Consider the following 25025-nt stretch of genomic DNA (forward strand, 5'->3'; position numbering starts at 1 on the left):
AATTAACAAAGAAGTGTTTGTCCTTGCTCTACTGAGCGACCGTAAAAGCACAGATCTGCAAATGAGATGCGATCTAGCTATAGGCCAGACTCTATTCACGGAAACTGACAAGGAGTCACTGTGCTGCTGCTTACTTATGTCAACAAAGACAGGACTCTTGAAATGAGCGGTTGTAATTTGGAATTTGGTAAAGCCCCCCAAATCAAATGAAAATATAAAAGACAGGAACATGATTTGTCAGAGAGGGTCTTCAAAAACATTGTTGATCCTTAACCAAGGATGGCAGAGGAGCCTTAAAATGCATTTTATTACTTTGTCCAAAATAAAACATTTCCTTCAGTCAAACTTTTACCTGTAAATGAATTGAATCCGTGAATGAGATTGTCATCCATTGCCTTCTCCTCTGGTCCAGCAGCTGTACTCAAACAAAAAGTTGCCACTTGTATATTATGTGTGTTTTTGATGTGTTTAATGTGTTGAATATGCATCTCAAACTTACTTTCAGCTAGCTTTGCAAAGTCTTTGTTAAGCAGCTCCTCGGCTGTTAGCTTGGAGAAGTTATCGTCACCAAAGGGGTTCCAGCTGGGCTGAGCATTAGTAGTAATAGGGGCAGTTTGGGTGACAGTGTCAGCCGGGTGATATACAGTCTGCTGAGATGAGCATGGTGAACCAGAAGGAGTAGTGCTGGCTGATCTAAGGTAATAGGAGAGTAGCAACATTTTATGTTACATGGGTACATTTGTGGTCTTCCGTTGAATCGTGTATGCAAACACGTGTATGCAAACAGTGTGTGAATTGAAAGATTCTTCCACAAAATCCTATGGGATGTAAAAGGTTTGCTTTTACTCTGTTGGGTTTATGTTGTCTGAATAGACGTTCTATTGCAGTGCCATGAAAGGACAGTTGCTCCTCACATCGCTGAGGTGAGTGCATTCTGCTTACTTGGACTTGTTGAGGCTGGCCTCAGCTGCGGCTGCTTGAAGTAGCTGGGTGGACTTGCTCACTGGGACCCCAAAGATGGCACTGTGAGTGACGTCACTCAGGATGCGTCGATGGCCACTCCTCGATGCCATCTTTGGTGACGAGGGGGGTGTTCGGGAGCCGAATTTGTGAAGTCCTCGCCCAGTTGTCTGTGGGTGACAGTGTGCAATATAAGCATGAAAAATGCCTGCTTAGTGAACATTTTCAACACATATAATTAACAATGACTACATGACAAAGAAATAGGTAACAAGTTAATCACAGCCACTTCTTACACCTGCTGCTATTGAAAGCCAAAAACAAGTAAAGAGGAAATGGCACATGCACGTATGACAGAATGGACATTTGGCGTGTCTAATTTAGAGCTCAATCAGAGTTTGAAAGGCAGCCCCTTCAGATAAACAAGCAGACAAAGGAAAAAGGAGCCCTGTTAAATAAAATGAATGCAAGACCACTCCTGTGTTCTCAAAGCCCCAGGTCAAGAAACTACACAATAGGTATGATTTGGAAGAGACAAGCTAATCGTCAGCTCTACTTTTTAAGAGCAGAAGGCACGGTTGGTGAGATGTTACCACATCTGGGTCATCAGTTGGCCCAATGACTGCACACTCAGGGATGGATGTCAGATGGATAGCTGGGCTTTCATGGACCTCAAGTCGCTGCTGGTGTTGCAGTGTAAGAGTAGGAAAAACAGTCTTAGCTTTGCACTGCAGCAGAGTGGTACCATGGCAACACTTTACTGATGATACCACACAAGCACTCTGGAGGGAGCTGGCCAGCGGAAAACTCTGGCAATATTTTGCCTTATTTTCTCTTTGGCTTTTTTGACTGCAGACAACGAATATCAACAGGCATGGAGCAGAAACACATTGGGTCAATTGTATATGCCAAAAAACTAATAGATCAGTAATTCTTTATGTAAATCACTGCATTTCTTTTGTTGTTTTTGTGTAGATGCCTACCGGTTGGTTATGTTGTGGGTTCAAGAAGGGAGGCGCCTGCTGATGTTTGATGAGTAGTTGCTGAGGCTGCGGTGTAACTTGAGGCTGAATATTGGGAGCAGTTTGGACAGCACCTGAAGCTGAAGGTGGAACAGTGACACCTACTTGACAGAGACAAATACATTTCATGTCAGACTATGTAACAGTGCATCCGGAAAGTATTCACCTCCCTTCAATTTTCCACATGTTGTTATGTTACAGCTTTGTACTAAAATAAAAAAACAAAAACAAATTTGTCCTCAAAATTCTACAAACCATAATACCCCATTATGACAATGTGAAAATGTTTTATTTTTATTTTGCAAATTTATTAAGAATAAAAATTAAGAAATCACATGTACATAAGTATCCGCAAGGTTTCCTCAATACTTTGTTGATGCAACTTTGGCAGCAATTACAGCCAATTGTTGAATATGATGCCACAAGCTTGTCACGCCTATCTTTGGACAGTTTCACCCATTCCTCTTTGCCTATTCCTTTTTCCAGCACCTTTCAAGATCCATCAGGTTTGATAGGAAATGTTGGTTTTAATCTAGAATTTCTCTGCACATTGCTGCGTTCATCTTAGTCTAGTAAGGGAGATGACCAAGAACCCGATGGTCACTCTGTCAGAGCTACAGCATTCCTCTGTGGAGAGAGAAGAACCTTACAGAAGGACAACGATCTCAGCAGCAATCCACCAAAAAAGTTTGCCAAAATGCTCTGAAAGGCTCTTTGACCACAAGAAACAAAATTATCTGGTCTGATATGACAAAGATTGAACTCTTTGACGTGAATGGAATGCCAGGCATCATGTTTGGAGGAAACTAGGCACCGCTCATCACCAGGCCAATACCATCCTTACAATGAATCATATTGGTGGTGGCAGCATTATGCTGTAGGGATGTTTTTCAGCGGCAGGAACCGGGAGACTAGTCAGGATAGAGGGAAAGATGAATGCAGCAATGTACAGAGACATTCTGGATGAAAACCAACGCTTCTCATCCAACCTGATGGCGTTTGAGAGGTGCTACCAAAAGGAATGGGCAAAGGGGAATGGACTTAACTGCCCGAAGATAGGTGTGCCAAGCTTGTGGCATCGTATTAAAAAAACTTGAGGCTGTAATTGCAGCCCAAGGAGCATCAACAAAGTATTAAGCAAAGGCTGTGAATACTTACGTATATGTGGTTTTTTTTTTTTTTTTTTTTAATACGTTTCCAAAATGTTTAAAAAAAAAAAAAAAAAAAATACACTGGTTTTGAACCTGACTTACCTATAGGCTGGGCTGCTCCAGCAGCAACATTGGGCCTCTTGCGTGGGGTCAGAGCTGCTTGTATAGGAAGAATGCCCGATATTGGCTGTGGCTGAGTCTGGCCAGCCTTAGGCCTTTGTCGAGGGGCTATTGAGGTTTCAGTGGTAGGAATGGGGTCTGTGAGCCTGATTGAAGTAAAGTAAATAATTACCTGCAACTTATCATTTTCAAGTTTTCTTTCATCCAAAATGTCCCATTTCTCACCTTGCTTTGGTTTGACTCTTTTTGGCCACAGCTTCACTGGCTTTGATAGGCTCGGGGAGTTTTGCAGGAATGGACACATTCTACAACAAAGATAAGATCTGAAATGTATTATCCATTATTGTTCCTATTTAAATTGCAATATATCAAGTCACAGCAAAACTCAAGAGCAAGTTTTTCTTTAGGGAGTCAACATGAAAATGGGAAGGAAAATAGGAATTTTGTACAGTAACAGTAGGCAGTTTTTATTTCATTTGGCAATAACCATGACATGGAGGCTTTTTTAAGGTAAGGTGAAGAATTTAATATATTTCTGTTATGCTTAACTTACATGTACATTTGGAACTGGACACTCTTGTCGATTCAGTTTAAAGGCAAAGTAAGACACTTGATGGATGTCTGGCCTCATGTCTGGGTCAGGCTCCAGCATATATCCTGAAAAAAGTCAAGTCACATAATATTTTTTTAGGGATGGATAGTTTAGTTTGACCTGGATATGTATTACTTCAATACACCATTGCTATTTTAAGTCAGCAAGAGTAGATGGCTATTGTACATGTCCACATGAATTGTTTCCCTTGTCTCTCTATCTGGAGTGGTGTGCCAATTAGGGATTGGCGGTATGGCCTAAAATGTATTTAGTAAAGTCTCCTGCGGTAACAATATACATCACAATAAATTATTTATAAAAACGATAATGGACACGTTTAAAAATACTTTTAATCAATTTGTTAATTTACTGTTAATATCTGGTTGCTTTTGGTTGTAACATGTTATCTACACTTCTATTAGAATGTAATAAACACTTTTTTCTGTTTCTTTACATTAGTTTTGGCCGATATTACCAATTTTAGTATCGATCAAATACCAAGTAGTTACAAGGGCATATACTAAAACATAAATATTAAAGATAATTGAATGATTCAACAAAAATGAATTCCCTTTTATTACATACAAAAAGTATAAAAGAGTCAATCGTGCAAAACAACTGAACAAAAGCAAAAACTACAATTGGCTTTCATTTCCTGAATTTGTAAACTATAACAAAAAATAAAAACAAAAAAAGGTTTTGTAATAATAGAAAACATTTATCGAATTACTGTAATATCAACAATCTATTGATACAATACTTGGTATCATTACTGTTGATAGTTGTATCGATCCGCCCACCCCTTTTTACTACCTTCAAGAGCTCTAGCTCTAGCTACGGTGTGTAGTTTCGCATGTTTGGCTAATCCTTGTCCTCAAGTGATAATGGTACTTGTAAAAAACATACTTTATTTGCCTGCATGAAGCAAGGATTAGTAATTTAGAAGCTGTACTTTGGAAGGCTATTAGCCACAAGCTCGCTAGCAAGGACACTACATTGTGTTAAAAGCCAAAAAATACATGATGTGGACCTATACTTCTACTCTACATACATTGTGTATATATAAATTAAAGTAAGAGCAGTGCTGCTTACTGATGAGACAGTGCATGTCATAGGAGTAGCGCGAGTTGTCTGGGATAGTAAAACTGCCATCACAGATAGCAACTTGGCTCTCCCCAAAAGGAAGCGTGAAGTAGCATAGTTTATAGAGTAGACAGCCCATAGCCTGTGGACATAGGAGCAAAAACACTTAGTAAATGTAGCTCTGTTTACACTATACAAATAACATCATGCCATCTGATTAAGAAGGCAAGCTGAGGGAAAAATTCCATCTCACCCAAATATCCGCCTTAGTTGTAATAACCTTCCCAGCATAGAGGTTGACCATCTCTGGTGCACGGTAAGACAGAGTAGTGTACCTAGAGTGTAAAGAAGCACACAATCATCAATTGCTAGCATAAACAAGCATAACAAACAAACAACAAAACATAACAAACTTTTTAATTTCCTCCTCAATGACAGGCACACCCTCGGTCTGCGGGTTTTGAAAGCAGTTTGTGGCACTCCCAAAGTCACACAGTACATAGTGTCCTTGGTCATGAAGAAGAATATTTTCCACCTATACAGGGTAAATAAAATGTGTCTGAGAATATACCGCAACTGCTCACAAATTATTTTTGAATAATAATAATTGCAACTAGCCTTGAGGTCTCTATGAATAATTGGAGTCTTGCACTGGTGCAGACGAGCAACAGCCTTACACGTGTCACAAAAGATGTGCAACACTTCTGCCTCTGTGAAGCCTGTCTGTAATCGCTGGTTCATCAGGTTGACTACCTGTCCACCTACAAAACATGACATAAATGAAGCCAGCTCGTGGCAAGCAAGCACACACTCAGAGACATATTTTCTATGAAAGACTATATACAAAACAACCAAATCTATGTGTTGATTGCAACAAGAAAATTACTACTGAATGATTACTAAATGTGTTACAAAATATTTGCAAATAAAATGGTACTTTGAAACAAGCATGGTGGTTAAGAAACTCATGTGAAATATCAAAATTAGTAAGAAGAAACAGAGAGAGACTGTGTTAGGCAGATTTACCACGACAGAAGTCCATTAAGATGAGGACTTCCCACACATCGTCAGCTCCGACTGCAGCTATGCTGGAATCCAGGAAGCCAACTATGTTTTTGTTGCCCACTAGGTCCCTCTATGTAAATAAACACAGACAGGGCAAGGTGGAAAAACAAAGTCATAATGTCAAGACATTCAGCTTACTGAATCAGTAAAAACACACTCGCACGTATGTATGTATTTCCTGTTTCTTACAGTGTCAAGACATTTAGCTTGCTAGATTATAAAATACATGCAGGTTTGTAAACATTTCTTATCTGTAAAGAGATGCTGGAAAACGAGCTCACCCTGTCATGGTCATGACACTTTGGGTGTGGTTGAAAGAACAGCTTACTTTTACAAACATTCACAAGTTTGCTTAGAAAATACAAAACTTTATTGAAAACAAAACAGTAAAACCTTTGTGTTTTACTTTTTTTCTTACTCCAATTATCGCCCTACATCTGATCGTTTAGTATAGAGGCAGACATAAATCATGAGTAAATTAAAACACTGGTCTGAACCCAAAAGAAAAAAAAATCGTTCTAACTCACCATAATCTGTATCTCAAGTTTGCAGATTTGTAGATCATCCTCATTGTTAACATACATCCGTTTTAGAGCACATCGTTGACCCTGATTAGTTCGAACTAAAAACACGATGGCAAAACCTCCTGCAAAGAGATATGAAGAAAAAGAAGACATGTTTTAAATTGACACTGAAATATAATACAATAATAATAAATGTCTATGTCCTCAATCCTCATTTGTCCAAAAATAGTTGTCTTTGTTGTCTATTACCAAGTCTGCCATGATTAGAGCGCACTCTTGTTTGTTTCCGAAGGTAGGAATACGCATTTGTTGCTGGAAGTTAAAAGTGCATTGCTATGGAAATGGAACAAAATGCGCTGCGAAAATAAGTTCCAGTAATGCATACAATGACCAAAATACAGTATATAATGTACATATTACATATTTTTATAAATGTTTGTTACTACATTATATATTTACTTGCATCATGTATATAAAACACATTTTATCATCTTTGAAATCCTAACAACAACAACAACAAAAAAGACATGTGTTCTTGTTTCTCATAATGATTGTGAACAATCGGCAAAATTCCCAAAAAGTGCATTTCCCCTTTAATATATCCGAGATGTACAAAATGTTTTTTTCTGTTTATTTTGCTCAAAATATTGTATATAAAATGGATTAGGGAAAAAACAAACACATTTGATATTGTTGTTATCTTGTGTTTTTGTCTGATTATAATTGTGATCAACAACTGAATAACCGGCAGTCAAGTAACAGACATGTTCGCCAATCAGAATTGCAGAGCCTCGCGTTTTCTTCGTCTCCTGCTTCAAACAGGGTGAAAGAGGTCTCACTTTGTGCATCCCTCTCAGCACCTGAGCGTGTTTATGTAACAGTATAATTAACTGATCGCAGTGAGCCCTTTTGAAAAAGTATGTGAACCCTCTGGGATTACTTGGATTTATGCATAGATTGGTGATAAAATGTCTTCTGATCTTCATCAAAGTCACAACAATAGACAAACACAGTCTGCTTAAACTAATACCGTACAAAATATATAAGTTTTCATCTTTTTATTGAACACAACATGTAAACATTCACAGTGCAGGGTGGAAAAAGTATGTGAACCCTTGGATTTAATAACTGGTTGACCCTCCTTTGTCAGCAATAACCTCAACCAAACATTTCCTGTAGTTGCAGATCAGACCTGCACAACGGTCAAGAGGAATTTTGGACCATTCCTCTTCACAAAACTGTTTCAGTGCAGCAATATTCTTCGGATCTCTGGTGTGAATTGCTCTCTTGAGGTCATGCCACAGCATCTCAATCGGGTTGAGATCAGCACTCTGACTGGGCCACTCCAGAAGGCATATTTTCTTCTGTTGAAGACATTCTGTTGTTGATTTACTTCTGTGCTTGGAGTCGTTGTCCTGTTGCATTACCCATCCTCTGTTGAGCTTCAGTTGGCGAACTGATAGTCTTAAGTTTCCCTGCAAAATGTCTTGATAAACTTGGGAATTAATTTTTCCATCGATGAAAGCAATCCGTCCAGGCCCTAAGGCAGCAAAGCAGCCCCAAATCATGATGCCACCTCCACCATATTTTACAGTTGGGATGAGGTTTTGATATTGGTGTGCTGTGCCTCTTTTCCTCCACACACAGCGTTGTGTGTTCCTTCCAAACAAGTACATTTTGGTTTCATCTGTCCACAGAATATTTTGCCAGTAGTGCTATGGAACATCCAGGTGCTCTTTTGCAAACTTCAAACGTGCAGCAATGATTTTTTGCACAGCAGTGGCTTCCTCTGTGCTGTCTTCCAATGAACTCCATTCTTGTTCAATGTTCTACGTATTGTAGATTCGTAAAAAATAATGTCAGCATGTGCCAGACATTTCTATAAGTCTTTAGCTGACACTTTAGGATTCTTCTTCACCTCACTGAGCATTATGCGCTGTGCTCTCACAGTCATCTTTACAGGTCGACCACGCCAAGGGAGAGTAGCAAAGGTGCTGAACTTTCTCCATTTGTAGAGAGTCTGTCTTACCGTGGACACATAGACATCAAGGCTTTTAGAGATACTTTTGTAACCCTTTCCAGCTTTATGCAAGTTACCAATTCTTGATCGTAGATCTTCTGTGAGCTCTTTTGTGCGGGGCATGGTTCACATCTGGCAATGCTTCTTGAGAACAGCACACTTATCACAGGTGTGTGTTTTTTTATCGGACAGGGCAGCTTTAACCAACACATATGATCGTGTCACATTGATTAGACTCCATGTGGTCTGAGTCCTGGCTCCAATTAGCTCTTGGAGAAGTCATTAGCCTAGGGGTTCACATACTTTTTCCACCCTGGACTTTGTTACATTATTCGCACACATTCAGTAAACTGACTCCTCTGTGTTGATCGGCTCATCTTGTTCCAAAGGTTTAAACTAAAATATTCCCACACTAGTGCGGAGACCCCGCCTTGCTGCACAAAGAGTCAAAGACACCTAATGAGGACAAGATAATTCACCCCCACAAAGACGCATAGCTGCTGAGAGCGACAAAAAGCGTAAATGCTTTTCAAGCATGCACATGCCGATTTATTGACGCTGGAAAATGTACCGACTTAATTTTAATTTATCGCCGGTTTATTGACTCATCAACTATCTGCCCAGTCCTCAGCGGCCAATTTCAAAACAGAACATTAGATACAATTGAGGTAACTTGTTGGTTCTTATCATCGGCGTACATGAAGTTTAAAAATGCCATCTTAAAGCGAAACACGTACTCAAGGATGGCGCCGATGGCATGAATACTACATCCACAACAAGCAGAGGAGAACGCTACACTGCACAATTACAGAAAGGATACACCAACTGTACTACACAAACAAAAGCATCAAGTTCAACTACTGGCTGAATGTGAACTTATTTTGCTTACTGAAGTACATTGGACATCTGTAAGTAATCACAATCGCATTGTACCAAAAAAGAGATCCACATTGTCATTTGAAGAGATAAACAAGCTAGCTTGTTTAAACAACTGGTTAAACTAAAGAGGAGTAAATGCAGATTCAAAGGGTGCACTTACTGCACTATTTTAAGTTGTTTGAGAGTGTTTACTACATTATCGATTAGTAACTGTACCTTGTTTGCAATATTATTGCAAAAACTTTCAAAATGTGGACTTAATTGCTACTAAACTTACTGTCACCAGGTTTTGAGCATATCAATGACTTGCAGTTCAGTAAAACATTTAAAAAACGTTCCTGTATGACATTCTGACTATTAAATTGCATTTGTATCCAAATATTGGGGCATTTTCTTAAACACATTTTATTTATGCAAGCGAATGAAAATCTGTGATTAATCACAGTTCAAGAATGTCACTAGTCTGATTTAAAAAATATATATAGATAAATAAATATATATGCTAAATGCTGTATAGAAATATACAGTATATATATTTATATATATACACAGTATCGAAGACCTCGATGAAAAAGAAAAACCAAGGACTCAGATTCCCCTCGCCCGGACGCGGGTCACCGGGGCCCCCCTCTGAAGCCAGGCTTGGCGGTGGGGCACAAGCGCCTATCGGCCGGGCCTGTCCCCATGGGGCCCTGCTGGGCACAGCCCGAAGAGACAACGTAGGTCCCCCCTCCAATGGGCTCACCACTCATAGAAGGGGCCACAGAGGTCGGGTGAAATGTGAGCTGGGCGGCAGCCGAAGGCAGGGAGGGCACTTGGCAGTCCGATCCTTGGCTACATAAGCTAGATCTTGGGACGTGGAACGTCACCTTGCTGCGGGGGGAAGGAGCCTGAGCTGGTGCTCGAGGTGGAGAAGTTCCGGCTACATATAGTCAGACTTACTTCGACGCACATCATGGGCTCTGGAACCAGTTCTCTCGAGAGGGGCTGGACTCTCTTCCACTCTGGCAGTGCATGCAATGAGAGGCGACGGGCTGGGGTGGCAATTCTTGCTGCCTCCCGGCTCAAAGCCTGCAAGTTGGACTCTAACCCAGTAGACTAGAGGGTAGCTTCCCTTCGCCTTTGGGTGGAGGGGTGGGGGGGTGTCCTGACTCTTGTTTGTGCTTACGCACCAAACAGCAGCTCAGAGTGCCCACCCTTTTTGGATTCCCTCGAGGGAGTACTGGAGAGTGCTCCCTCAGGTGATTCTCTTGTTCTGCTGGGTGACTTCAACGCTCATGTTGGAAACAACAGTGAAAACTGGAGAGGCGTCCGGATCTGAACCCGAGTGGTGTTTTGGTATTGGACTTTTGTGCTCGTCACAGATTGTCCATAACAAACACAGTGTTCAAACATAAGGTTGTCTATATGTACACTTAGCACCAGGACACCCTCCGCCGCAGTTCCATGATCGACTTTGTAGTTGTGTCATTGGATTTGCGGTCTCATGTTATGGACACTCGGGTGAAGAGAGGGGCGGAGCTTTCTACCAATCACCACCTGGTGGTGAGTTGGCTACGAGGGTGGGGGAGGATGCCGGACACACCTGGCAGGCCCAAACGCATTGTGAGGGTCTTCTGGGAACGTACAACACAGTCTCTTGTCAGAGAGAGTTTCAATTCCCACCTCTTTGAACATGTCACGAGGGGGGATCTGGATATTGAGCCTGAGTGGACCATGTTCCGTACCTCTACTGTCGAGGCGGCCGATTGGAGCTGTGGCCGCAAGGTGGTTGGTGCCTGATGTGGCAGAGATCCTAGAACCCGCTTGGTGGACACCAGCGGTGAGGGATGCTGCAGGCTAAAGAAAGAGTCCCATCTGGTCTTTTTGGCTCATGGGACTCCGGAAGCAGCGGACAGGTACCAACAGGCCAAGCGGTGTGCAACTTCAGCAGACGCGAAGGAAAAACTTGGACATGGGAGGAGTTCGGGGAAGCCATGGAAAACGACTTCTGGACGGCTTCGAAGTGATTCTGGACCACCATCTGCCGCCTCAGGAAGGGGAAGCTGTGCACTGTCAACACTTTGTGTGGTGAGGATGGTGTGCTGCTGACCTCAACTGCGGATGTTGTGGATTGGTGGAGGGAATACTTTGAATACCTCCTCAATCCCACCAACAGGTCTTCCTATGAGGCAGCAGTGCCTGGGGAATCTGTGGTGGGCTCTCCTATTTCTGAGGTTGCCGAGGTAGTTAAAAAGCTCCTCTGTGGCAAGGCCCCGGGGGTGGATGAGGTTCGCCCGGAGTTCCTTAAGGCTCTGGATGCTGTGGGGCTGTCTTGGTTGACAAGACTCAGCAACATTGCGTGGGCATTAGGGGAGGTACCTCTGGATTGGCAGACCGGGGTGGTGGTTCCTCTCTTTAAGAAGGGGAACTGGAGAGTGTGTTCCAACTATCGTGGGATCACACTCTTTAGCCTTCCCGGTAAGATCTATTCAGGTGTACTGGAGAGGAGGCTACGCCGGATAGTTGAACCTCTAATTCAGGAGGAGCAGTGTGGTTTTCATGCTGGTCGTGGAACCAGGGACCAGCTCTATACTCTCGGCAGAGTTCTTGAGCGTGCATGGGAGTTTGCCCAACCAGTCTACATGTGCTTTGTGGATTTGGAAAAGGCATTCGACCGTGTCCCTCGGGAAGCCCTGTGGGGAGTGCTCAGAGAGTATGGGGTATCGGTCTGTCTGATTGTGGCGGTCCGCTCCCTGTATGGCTGCAGGATTAGGTCTCTGTTTTTTGCAGGTGATGTGGTCCTGATGGCTACATGTGGCCAGGATCTTCAGCTCTTACTGGATCATTTTGCAGCAGAGTGTGAAGCGACTGGGATGACAATCAGCACCTCCAAGTCCATGGTTCTTACCCGGAAAAGGGTGGAGTACCATCTCCGGGTTGGGGAAGAGATCTTTCCCCAAGCGTAGGAGTTCAAGTACCTCAGAGCCTTGGTCACGAGTGAGAGAAGAGTGGATCGTGAGATTGACAGGCGGATCGGTGCATCGTTTTCGGTAATCCGGACACTGTATCGATCCGTTGTGGTGAAGAAGGGGCTGAGCCGGAAGGCAAAGCTCTAAATTTACCGGTCGATCTACATCGAGGTTGATGTGTGGGGGGATTTGGTGGTAGCGGGGGTGTATAATGTAGACCGGAAGAGTTAGGGCTGCATGGGATTCTGGGTATTGGTTGTGTTGTGTTTATGTTGTGTTACGGTGGGATGTTCTCCAGAAATGTGTTTTTCATTCTTTTTTGGTGTGGGTTCACAGTGTGGCGCATATTTGTAACGTAACAATGTTAAAGTTGTTTGATACGGCTACCGTCAGTGTAAGCTGTGTGGCTGATGAGTAAGTATGCTTTGCTGTCTCCTGTGTGTGCAAGTAATAACAACATGCAACATGTGGCTGGACTGGCACGCTGTATGTAAATGCTATAGAGGACAATTACTGCAGTGCAATTAGGGCACGCCCTTTATTTAGTAATTAGAGTGTAAATAGGATTATTTTTTCCCTGGGAGTAATCTATGAGAGACACTGAGATCCATAAGTCTCCTGGGAAAATCGGGGGGGTCGGCATGTATGTAGCTGAGCTGCATCAGAGTGGTCAAGGAGCCGCATGCAGCTCCGGAGCCGCGGGTTGCCGACCCCTGTCCTAGACCCTTCACTGTTAACTGCATTTTATGATCGTTTTCCGGAGAAGCCAGGTAAGCCGCCAGGTGGAGTCCATTAAGGGGGGGGTACTGTTGTGTTTGTGTTTTCCTGCCTTCTCCTTTCTCTGCACCTGTGTATTTAGTGATTCGTCCTCGGTGAGGGGCGGACCTTGAGGCACACTTGCTCGCAATTAGCCCGCCAGTATTTAGGCTTGTTACTGACAGCTTGGCCTTGCCGGTTATTGTATCCTATACTCCTTCCGTGCATGCGCCTTCTTCACCTCACCAGACCTGCTACATTGTCCCTACTTAGTCCTGAATACCCTAACCTGATTCTTTTGTTGGACTCTTGCCCTGCTCAGTGCGCCCTGGCCTTTTCTCCTGCCGACCTCTGAGGAACCTATTTTGTCCAGGTTACATGGTGTGCGCTTCTGCCCCATCGCCCTTAGTTATCCCTTTTTGTCTAATTAATTTTTTTCATTTTTGTAATTCCACCTTGTCTCCCGTCTCTGCATCCTTAACATATATATCACAAAAGGCTGCAGCATGTATTGGTATTTCCCAACCCTAATGAGACTCAATAAGAAAATTGATCAATAAGCAGAATCAAAAATGGAAATAGAAAAGTAAAAATCTTATCAAGTCCCATAACTATTGACGATGTGTCCAGGAAACACAGCAAGATGTATTTCACAACAAATGAAAGTAGACCATGACTATTACAAATTTTATAAAAGCATTATTTATAAAAAGAAAAAACAGAAATAAATCAAATTGATTGTGGCTGAACTTTTTTAAATGGTGTGTGATTGTTTTAAACAACAAAGTAGGTACCAAAGAAAACAGGGGCCGTACTTATCAAGCTTCTTAGAATTACTCCTAAGAAGTCTGCTAAGAGTTGACTGAAGAGTAAATAAATTCTTCGCTGAAAGCTGCACTTAAAAGTTAGTTATCAAGCGTCTTACTCACACTTTCAGCGAAGTGTAGGACTGAATCTTAAGTGTCACACTCAGAGCTGAATTACGACATTACTATGTGCCGTAAACGGAATTTTAGGTGACGTCATTTCTGTGTCCATAGAAATGACCAATCACGATATGGAATCAGTTGTCTAAGAATAAAGAAATATCTTGGAAATATTTAAGTGGACAATGGGAGTGTATATTTTGACAATAAACTACAAAATAATACAAAACAAACTAGTCCCCGCCGGCACTCACGCTACCGCTCTCTCTCTTCTATCGCCCACACACTCACTGACGTCACTCACCTCACGGCCACACACATACGCTACTGTCATAACATTTTCTTTCCAATTCATTAATTAGGCAACTAATTTGAAACTGGTGTGGGTGGCTCTATATATACTAGCCCACTGCAGACACATGCAGAAATCAACAAGGAATCGAAAAGTATTAAATCTGTGACAAAAATAATATCCGCTCTGTCTAAACGATACCGTTTGATCAGCTGCTCGTCATCAAAAAAACAAACAAACATTGTTCCGTTCCCTGAACGTTCGCGCACGTCTCTCTCGCCTCAGTGCCATCCCCTGCTGGCAACTCCTAACCACTTAAGACACCTCTGAAGGTCTCTTAAATATCGTGGAGAGTAGGAGTGATTCTTAGACTTAAGAACGTTGATAAAAAGCTTTTATTCTTAAGTTTGAGAGTAGGACTAAATTTCGCAAATTCTCAGGACTTAAGTGTAAAATGGCACTCTAAGAAGCTTGATAAGTACGGCCCCAGGTCTTTGAAAACTCTGTATCAACATGCCGGAGAACTTAATTCTTAATCAAAATCCATGCTTGAGTGTGTGCGTCGCCTAAAAGTTCAGACATCTAAATCACTGCTGCATAATCTGAGAAGACTGTAAGAAATTAGAAGGATTAGCAGCCGTCTTGAGCACTATTTAACATTGGTCCACTCTCTCAGTAGACAGTGCCAAAAGAACCCGTAAGTACAGCCACAAATAGCCACTCCACACTGACGTAATCGACTGTCAGGATTATCCTACTCCGGTTTATGGATACACACACAACAAAATGTACACAGAAATGCATCACTGGCCATAAAAAAATACAATATTGCGTCCCGCTTTGTCATCGCCATAAAGGAACCGGCTTTAGAATGTTGTACTTTGCTGCAAGGTTACATGGCAATAATAATAAGAGATACAAGCCACATTGTCACGTCGACAGAAGACAAATGAGTTTGGAGCCTCCGGTGTTTTCTTTTACAGGGTTTGAGCCGAGTAAATAGTTTTGCTTTACAAATGAGGGAATTATTTAATGGAGAATCATGTTATATACTCAATCACAACACTGGAGGACATTTTCCTTAATGCACTGCAAAGAGGGGTGCTATTTGTCAAAACGTTAAAAGAATAAACAACAAACAGAACCTCTTACCATCTCCTATGTCTGCATACTGATTTAGACTAATCTATTTCAATTGAATAATTGCATGCTAATAAGTTGTAGCCACAACTAGGGCTGCAACTACCAATTATTTTGATAGTCGATTAGTCATCGACTATCTTAACGATTAGTCAACTAGCCGGATAATAAAGCATACCGGTACATGTATTTATTGGCTCTAATTTTTCCATCGACTTCTAAATGCAGCTTAAGTTATTTTAGGCATGTGTTGACGAGCAACAAAGATGACTAATTCATTCATAGATATTTATTTATACTGTAACTGTGCTGCTCATTCAGCTGTTACAAAAAATTTCATGTTGTCCATTTAAAACAAAGGAAAGACGAAGTGCTAAAAAATTGTTTTTAACCTTGTTAATGTATTAAAAACATTTAAAATAGCAGCAATGAAAACAAGCAACAAAACACAAAATCTAACTTCCTCATGAGAAAAGCATTTTGGGATGTTTAAAACGCTACACACTGGTATATTGACTATTGATTAACTCATGGCAGTTTTACCACTCTAATAGACTCAATTATAGAGGATTGTATTTTTGATTAATTCTTAAAAGGTTGCCTATTTATTAGATTGTATGTTTAATCGTATCGTACCTTTGCAATGATGCCTGCCTGTCTCTATGTGTGTGTGTGTGTGTGTGCACACGCATGCCTGGTTTGCGTTATTGTGCCTTTTGTATGGCATTGCTTTAAAAAGCACTTGAATTAATGTAGTCAAAGTTTAGCTGGCTGATTTTGGCTAAAATGATAGTAAAGTTATTTTTCACACAACTTCATCTCACACTTGTTAGCTAGCTAGCAAAGTACAAGCTGACACTATTACCGAGGTTCAGACCGCGTTCTCCCTCCAGACCTCCGACATTAGGCCTTCGCATTAAATGCTCGCATATCACAAGATGTACTGCCATAAAATTAAGGTCCACTTTGCAAAATGAGCAAGGTATTCATGTTTTTAACAAGAATAGGAGAAAATGTTCTCACACTTTACATATAATCACTGGCAATGTTTCCTCCTGGAAAAACACGAGTGATGACGTCACGACTATTGTCAAAGACAAAATATTGTTGACTTTTGTCGATAATGTTGACGAATCGTTGCAGCCCTAACCACAACAATAACAAGTTGGAGAATGTGCAAACAGGCCTGGTTAGTGTAGCGGGAGTCACGTTACTAGCAATAAGTAAAGGAGAGAAAAAATATCTGTGGGTTGAAAAAAAAAAAAGAGCATAAACTCAAATGTTCCTGTTCTCCAGTTACTGTGAATGACATTAATAAAACACATGCAATAATATTTTTCCAAAACTATACTTTGAGTTATATTTGAAGTACAGTCCTGTCAGGTTCCAAGTCCAATGTGGGTGGTCAGATGACCAAACCTTTCAAAAAGTGGCCAGACAGATGGAGTCCTGCCAAAACACTGATGAATTAATCAGTCTTTTAAAATCTATTATTCAGTGCAGAGCCCTCTTGACTAACACAACATTGCTGGTAGTCATTGTAGCGATACAAAACACGTCAATATACAAACCTTGTTTCACTATTTAGTAAAAACATTAGACAACAAGTATATTTGACAGCAACTGCCAAAGAAATGCTTAAATTGGGAACACCCTGCAGCATAAGCCAATGCATGATTGGGCAAGTTTAAAAACGTAGTGTTTTGTGTACAGTAGTGCCCTTGTCAGTGACTCAGGATCTATTGGATGCGTTATAATACAATTGTAACAAGTTCCTCCCAGCCTTCAGGTAAAACCAGGAAATCCCTAGTGTAACATTATATCCTAAATTGTGGACTAAGGCCCCGTTTACACTAAGCCATATAAGGTTATCCAGGATAAATCCCACCTAACCTTATCCATGTCCACACACAACAATGCCAGCATTTAAGACCCCCTCCCCTCTCTGTGACCTAATATGCATGCGCGGAAAATGCGCACATCCAGTGTTGCTTTGTGTGCTAGTTCTTAAATGTAACTTATCTGAACAATATCCAGTGTTGTGGTATTTCAATTAACTGGAATCCAGTGTGCTGTGGGCCCTATTGTAGTGAATCACACGTGAGCCATCATAAATTAATAAAATCTTTAATAAACACGTAAAAGTAAACAATGTCACAAAGAACATTTTAAAACAGTCAATCTAGGGATGTAGATATCTGGTCAGGACACTCCTCACTCTTTTGCCTTCACCTTCAGTGTCCATTCGTTTTTGGTGACTTTATATACTCTGGACCTACAGTAGACGTTGAGTCCGCGACATACATTGCGGACAATAACTGACACAGTCTGCTTTGCCAGTCCAAAAGCATTCGCCGTTTTCCGTAGTCTTCCCTCGACGACCACGTAATACAAAGCACACGCTACCTTTTTAAATCACATCTACGGGAGCTTGCATTCTCGTTGTCTCTTTTTCGACAAATGGACAAAGTTTTTCGGTAAGTAGAATCACAGCTGACCTCGACATTCGAAAGTTCTCTTGCAGTCTAAAAAGTGTTGTATCCGAAAAAGCTGCCATCGCTTTCTCTTAAGGTGTTCATATGTGATTTCCACAAGCGTCTGTACAGACGGAAGGAGAAACAGGGGCATGTCTAGATGACTCGCCTTCATATTTCCAGTGGTTAGCTCCGAGTTACGAAACCGCTTTATTATGAAGCAGGCTGTGGCGCATTCTTTCTGACGTCACTTCCTGTGTGGGGCGCTGTCTTTCTGGCGTCACTTCCTCTTCGAAATCAGTTTGTAAACCATCAATGAGTCCATACAAAGCTAAGAGCCGTAGATTCAAGAAATACACAGAGGGGGACCTTAAACGATAGTTTAGTGTGGCTGAAATGGGGCTTAGGCTAAATAATTATTCGTTTATGGGGTTATCCGGCTTAGTGTAGACATAGCCTAACTTTTATACAAATGGCCAAGTACAAAAGATAAGGAAAGAGCCAACGTGCAAAGCGTATTTTCTGGTCTCAATTTATAACAGATTAGACCATCCATCCATACATCCATCCATTTTCTACCGCTTATTCCCAGTGATTCTCAAACTGTGGTACGCCAAATAATTCCTTCATTAAAATACTGTGTTTTATTTTCCTGGAACCAAACACAGTGTTACTGTTCAAACTGTGTGTAATGTGACAATGGTCAAAACTAGAGATGTCCGATAATGGCTTTTTTGCCGATATCCGATATTGTCTAACTCTTAATTACCGATTCCGATATCAACCGATACCGATATATACAGTCGTGGAATTAACACATTATTATGCCTAATTTTGTTGTGATGCCCCGCTGGATGCATTAAACTATGTAACAAGGTTTTCCAAAATAAATCAACTCAAGTTATGGAAAAAAATGCCAACATGGCACCGCCATATTTATTATTGAAGTCACAAAGTGCATTATTTTTTGTCAAATGCTTCAAAGCAGCAGCTTGGAATTTGGGACATGCTCTCCCTGAGAGAGCATGACGAGGTTGAGGTGGGCGGGGTTGGTGTGGGTGGGGGGGCTGTATATTGTAGCATCCCGGAAGAGTTAGTACTGCAAGGGGTTCTGGGTATTTGTTCTGTTGTGTTTATGTTTGTGTTACGGTGCGGATGTTCTCCCGAAATGTGTTTGTCATTCTTGTTTGGTGTGGCTTCACAGTGTGGCGCATATTTGTAACAGTGTTAAAGTTGTTTATAGGTACACCCTCAGTGTGACCTGTATGGCTGTTGACCAAGTATGCCTTACATTCACTTGTGTGTGTGAAAAGCCGTAGATATTATGTGATTGGGCCGGCACGCAAAGGCAGTGCCTTTTAGGTTTATTGGCGCTCTGTATTTCTCCCTACGTCCGTGTACCACTCCGTACTGCGGCGTTTTAAAAAGTCATACATTTTACTTTTTGAAACAGATACAGATCATTTCCAATATCACATTTTAAAGCATTTATCGGCCGATAATATCGGCAGTCCGATATTATCGGACATCTCTAGTCATAACTAATAGAAATAACACTTGTTAAATAAAACATCTGCCTTGTTTTTAATGAATACTTGGGCCTACCACTCTACTGTATTTTAATGTTGGTCATCATGATGGTACTTGGAGAGCCAAGTTTTTTTCTGAGGTGGTACTTGGTGAAAAAAAGTTTGACAACCACTGGTGCAGCTGGGACACGCGGTAGGAAATGGGTGGATGGGATGGATTAGATTCACAGAAGAATGATTTGAGGTTTTAAAGTTAAAACACAGGGGATTAACATTTTGACATCTTAATCGTGTTTATAACCAGTAACTTTGGGTAGTTATGTCAAACAGACTTAATGTAGGAGTAGATAACTCACCTTCAGCCACTATTTCTTCGATGGTCACTTGATGTCTTCCAATGGCATAGACCCGGCCGATAAAGCTTCCCCCGCCGCCGGAACCAACGCCTCCTCCGCCGGCTACCGAGCCGGGCCCGGAGCTCACCAGCTCCCGTCGTGAGTCAAAAAATTTCTTCATTCTCACCAGGTGTTATTCAAAAGTGGCAAAGCCAGTGATGTATAAAAATCTTGCAGCAATGGAGGACGAGCTAGCGGCCAACGAGGTAGCTAGTTTAATACAACTGGGATGACAGCAGCTAACTGACTTACAGCTAAAATGATAGCCGACTTACTGGGTCTCGAAATATCCGAACCGGCAAACGTTTCTTGGCTAAGGCATAGTCGCTCTAGCAGTAGCCAGGACCAAACGTTGTTTAGTAGTGGTTTAGCTGTAAAAGGTCAAATGTATTCCCCAGACACTTCACTCTCAAGCAGCGGCGGCTTGCAGACTTAACAGTCAGTCTGTTAGCCCGAAGAAACAGTCGCTAGCGCACCTATGCGGCTAAGCTAACCGGCTAGGTGCGATGACAGCTGCTACGGCACACACTGGCCGCCAGGTAGCTCCTTACTACCCAAAGCGGCTTACTCCACATGCTCACCGAAACAAAATATCATCATGCTAAAATAAATGCTCTTTTTTTTTAAGTCCGCCCCAAATGTTCCTTGGCGTCGTCGAGGAGGTCTAGCAGTTTAAAAAAAAAAAAAAATTTTTACAAGCTAACAGAGCTAAAAACAGGAGATATGCTAGTAGGAGGAGTCGGCAGCATTTCTCTCATTCTGATTGGTCAATTCTTGCGACGGTTTCCGGTGCCTTTGTCAGAAGCCACGCCCCAGTAAGATACTGGAACAACGTGCTTTTTAAAATGTATGTCGTCATTTACCACATTCATTACATAATAGATCCCTTTCTATCATTTACATGGTATGAAAATTTTTTTTTTTTTACCTTTGCAAACTCATTACACTATTGGCTGAGTTTTATATTCATAAATAGAGATGTCCGATAATGTCGGCCTGCCGATATTATCAGCAGATAAATGCTTTAAAATGTAATATCGGGAATTGTCGGTATCGGTTTTTATATTATCGGTATCGTTTTTTATTTTATTTTTTATTTTTGTTTTTCTATTAAATCAACATAAAAAACACAAGATATACTTACAATTAGTGCACCAACCCAAAAAACCTCCCTCCCCATTTACACTCATTCACACAAAAGGGTTGTTTCTTTCTGTTATTAATATTCTGGTTCCTACATTATACTGTATATCAATACAGTCTGCAAGGGATACAGTCCATAAGCACACATGATTGTGCGTGCTGCTGGTCCACTAATAGTACTAACCTCTAACAGTTCATTTGACTAATTTTCATTAATTACTAGTTTCTATGTAACTGTTTTTATACTGTTTTACTTTCCTTTTTAAAAAAAAAAAAAAAAAAAGGTTTTTAATTTATTTATCTTATTTTATTTAATTAATTTTTAAAAAAAGGACCTTATCTTCACCATACCTGGTTGTCCAAATTAGGCATAATAATGTGTTAATTCCACGACTGTATTATATCGGACTGATATCCGATATCGGTTGATATCGGTATCTGTAATTAAGAGTTGGACAATATCGGAATATCGGATATCGGCAAAAAATCCATTATCGGACATCCCTATTCATAAATGTAAGTTTCTCAATACCCGACCTGTTTTTTGTGCCTTTAAAAAAAGGAATTTTACCTTTGCAAACTCATTACACTATTGGCTAAGTTTTATATTCATAAATGTAATTTTCTCAATACCCGACCTGTTTTTTGTGCCTTTAAAAAAGAATTAGAATTCTACTTTAAAACGCTTTCTACCTCTAACAACCAAAAAGCGGTGAAAACTATGATGCTGTGTTCCAAATTTGGATTATTTACGGAACTTGTGTGAGCCCATGGCTTTACATCCATCCATTTTCTACCGCTTCTCCCTTTTGGGGTCGCGGGGGGTGCTGGAGTCTATCTCAGCTGCATTCGGGCAGAAGGCGAGGTACACCCTGGACAAGTTGCCACCTCATCACGGGGCCAACACAGATAGACAACATTCACACTCACATTCACACACTAGGGCCAATTTAGTGTTGCCAATCAACCTATCATGTTGTTAAATATATACAAACCCTGTTTCCGTATGAGTTGGGAAATTGTTATAGATGTAAATAAAAACGGAATACAATGACTTGCAAATAATTTTCAACCCATATTCAGTTGAATATGCTACAAAGACAACATATTTGATGTTAAAACTGATAAACATTTTTTTTTTGCAAATAATCATTAACTTTAGAATTTGATTCCAGCAACACATGACAAAGAAGTTGGGAAAGGTGGCAATAAATACTGATAAAGTTGAGGAATGTTCATCAAACACTTATTTGGAACATCCCACAGGTGTGCAGGCTAATTGGGAACAGGTGGGTGCCATGATTGGGTATAAAAACAGCTTCCCAAAAAATGCTAAGTCTTTCACAAGAAAGGATGGGGTGAGGTACACCCCTTTGTCCACAACTGCGTGAGCAAATAGTCAAACAGTTTAAGAACAACGTTTCTCAAAGTGCAATTGCAAGAAATTTAGGGATTTCAACATCTACGGTCCATAATATCATCAAAAGGTTCAGAGAATCTGGAGAAATCACTCCACGTAAGCGGCATGGCCGGAAACCAACATTGAATGACCGCGACCTTCGATCCCTCAGATGGCACTGTATCAAAAAAACGACATCAATCTCTAAAGGATATCACCACATGGGCTCAGGAACACTTCAGAAAACCACTGTCACTAAATACAGTTCGTCGCTACATCTGTAAGTGCAAGTTAAAGCTCTACTATGCAAAGCGGAAGCCATTTATCAACAACATCCAGAAACGCTGCCGGCTTCTCTGGGCCCGAGATCATCTAAGATAGACTCATGCAAAGTGGAAAAGTGTTCTGTGTTCTGACGAGTCCACATTTCAAATTGTTTTTGGAAATATTCGACATTGTGTCATCCGGACCAAAGGGGAAGCGAACCATCCAGACTGTTATCGACGCAAAGTTCAAAAGCCAGCATCTGTGATGGTATGGGGGTGCATTAGTGCCCAAGGCATGGGTAACTTACACATCTGTGAAGGCACCATTAATGCTGAAAGGTACATACAGGTTTTGGAACAACATATGCTGCCATCTAAGCGCCGTCTTTTTCATGGACGCCCCTGCTTATTTCAGCAAGACAATGCCAATCCACATTCAGCACGTGTTACAACAGCGTGGCTTCGTAAAAAAAGAGTGCGGGTACTTTCTTGGCCCGCCTGCAGTCCAGACCTGTCTCCCATCGAAAATGTTGTGGCGCAACATGAAGCGTAAAATACGATAGCGGAGACCCCGGACTGTTGAACGACTGAAGCTCTACATAAAACAAGAATGGGAAAGAATTCCACTTTCAAAGCTTCAACAATTAGTTTCCTCAGTTCCCAATTGTTTGAGTGTTGTTAAAAGAAAAGGTGATGTAACACAGTGGTGAACATGCACTTTCCCAACTACTTTGGCACGTGTTGCAGCCATGAAATTCTAAGTTAATTATTATTTGCAAAAAGAAATAAAGTTTATGAGTTTGAACATCAAATATCTTGTCTTTGTAGTGCATTCAATTGAATATGGGTTGAAAAGGATTTGCAAATCATTGTATTCCGTTTATATTTACATTTAACACAATTTCTCAACTCATATGGAAACGGGGTTTGCATATATATATATATATATATATATATATATATATATATATATATATATATATATATATATATATACTGCATTCTATTTTAGATACATTATTGAGTTTACAACCCCCTGGCGCTGTTTTGTACTGTTTTTGTACTATTTCTGTACTTGTTTTGATTCTTATTATTTCTTGATTGTATGTAAATGTTGCATATTATAAATAAAGGTTTATAAAATAAAAAAATTAATAAAAAAAGATCCCTTTTAATCTTTGCATTATATAACCAAGAAAAGACGCTCATTTATATGATTCCCAAGTTTTTATTTCAAATAACAGTCCACAAAACCTATAGAGTACTATGTGTGTTTGTATTTCGGGCCAACTGTATGTAGAGAAAAACTTTGAATTTAGTATTTAGAAAAAGGCTGCTCAATGATCATAAACATACACATTGTAAAAACTATACAGAAAATGAATGAATGAATGAACCTATAGTGTAATTGTCCTCTAGAGGTCACTGTTTACCCACTAAAACAAACTTATTTGCTTTCCAAAACCATAGTCTATAATTGCCAGTTACATTTTATTTCTAACCACGCAAGATTAACTAGTATTAGTATTACAGTAGTAGGTATATTTGATGCTTTAACTTGATTATTATAATATTATAATACATATATCATGCTATACATTACTATACTGGTATAATGATTATTTATCAAATATAAACAGGAATTCATTTATTTATTGTAGAATTTGACTTGATTTTTTTAAACTGTTGGATATTATAAAAGCAATTAGAATGGTGACATCATTTTCTGCAGCATATTTTTCTCCTTTCCAAGGTATAACATGTTAATTTTTTTAAACAAAAATAGCACTTTAGAGGTATAAGTGTAATACTGGCACTGTTATACCTTCACATTAATGCAACCTGTCATTTAAATGTAATGTGGTGACAATTCTGTTTAAATAATTGAGCCATTACTCTGTATGTGCTGCACATAGTTAAGGCCCCAGTGATAAATGACAATACTTAAAACATATTCTACAATGGGCAGGCTCTCTGCTGAATCCAAAACAAAAGGTAAACATAAGGCTTTCATATTGTGTGGTCCCCCGAGTATAAAAAATTCCTTCCAGTCTTGAATTATGTCGATTATGTGGGGAGACTGGGCCAAGAAATCCAGCATTAAGCATGAGTGGCAGTAAATACTGATTTTGACTTTTTGTGAACATTGTATAGCCACAGTTAGGTCATCAGCAAAGTTCAACCCATAGATCACTTATTCTTTGATATTAAAATATATTTGCGAATCCATGTGGGATTCAGTTAACATTAATACACCGCCTACACAAACTTCTCAAAAACCTCCTGTGGGATGATCCATTTGTCTTTTTCCTGTTTGCTCACACAGTCATAAAATTGT

General features: G+C 40.5%; 1 protein-coding gene across 7 annotated transcripts in view; it reads right to left on the reverse strand.

Moving 5' to 3' along the window:
• The window catches only part of LOC133652547 (AP2-associated protein kinase 1-like), a 43939-nt gene extending 23335 nt beyond the window's left edge, over positions 1 to 20604 (reverse strand). For 3 of the 7 annotated variants that reach the window (XM_062051412.1, XM_062051411.1, XM_062051407.1), the window contains exons 1-15: positions 19841 to 20603; positions 6521 to 6639; positions 5955 to 6063; positions 5547 to 5689; positions 5342 to 5463; positions 5182 to 5263; positions 4938 to 5070; positions 3807 to 3910; positions 3479 to 3558; positions 3236 to 3399; positions 1944 to 2086; positions 1554 to 1643; positions 943 to 1130; positions 500 to 693; positions 353 to 415 (exon numbers count right to left, since the gene is read on the reverse strand). In XM_062051412.1, coding sequence (XP_061907396.1) covers positions 353 to 415; positions 500 to 693; positions 943 to 1130; positions 1554 to 1643; positions 1944 to 2086; positions 3236 to 3399; positions 3479 to 3558; positions 3807 to 3910; positions 4938 to 5070; positions 5182 to 5263; positions 5342 to 5463; positions 5547 to 5689; positions 5955 to 6063; positions 6521 to 6639; positions 19841 to 20000 — 1894 coding nt within the window. In that variant the 5' untranslated portion in view covers positions 20001 to 20603. Of the gene's footprint in view, positions 1 to 352; positions 416 to 499; positions 694 to 942; positions 1131 to 1553; positions 1644 to 1943; positions 2087 to 3235; positions 3400 to 3478; positions 3559 to 3806; positions 3911 to 4937; positions 5071 to 5181; positions 5264 to 5341; positions 5464 to 5546; positions 5690 to 5954; positions 6064 to 6520; positions 6640 to 19840 lie in introns of all 7 variants that reach the window. The other 4 variants (XM_062051409.1, XM_062051408.1, XM_062051413.1 and 1 more) reach the window with 4 other exon arrangements.
• Between the last annotated feature and the right edge of the window lie 4421 nt (positions 20605 to 25025).

The sequence above is a fragment of the Entelurus aequoreus genome, linkage group LG06 (genome assembly GCF_033978785.1).
Source record: "Entelurus aequoreus isolate RoL-2023_Sb linkage group LG06, RoL_Eaeq_v1.1, whole genome shotgun sequence".
Lineage (NCBI taxonomy): Eukaryota > Metazoa > Chordata > Actinopteri > Syngnathiformes > Syngnathidae > Entelurus > Entelurus aequoreus.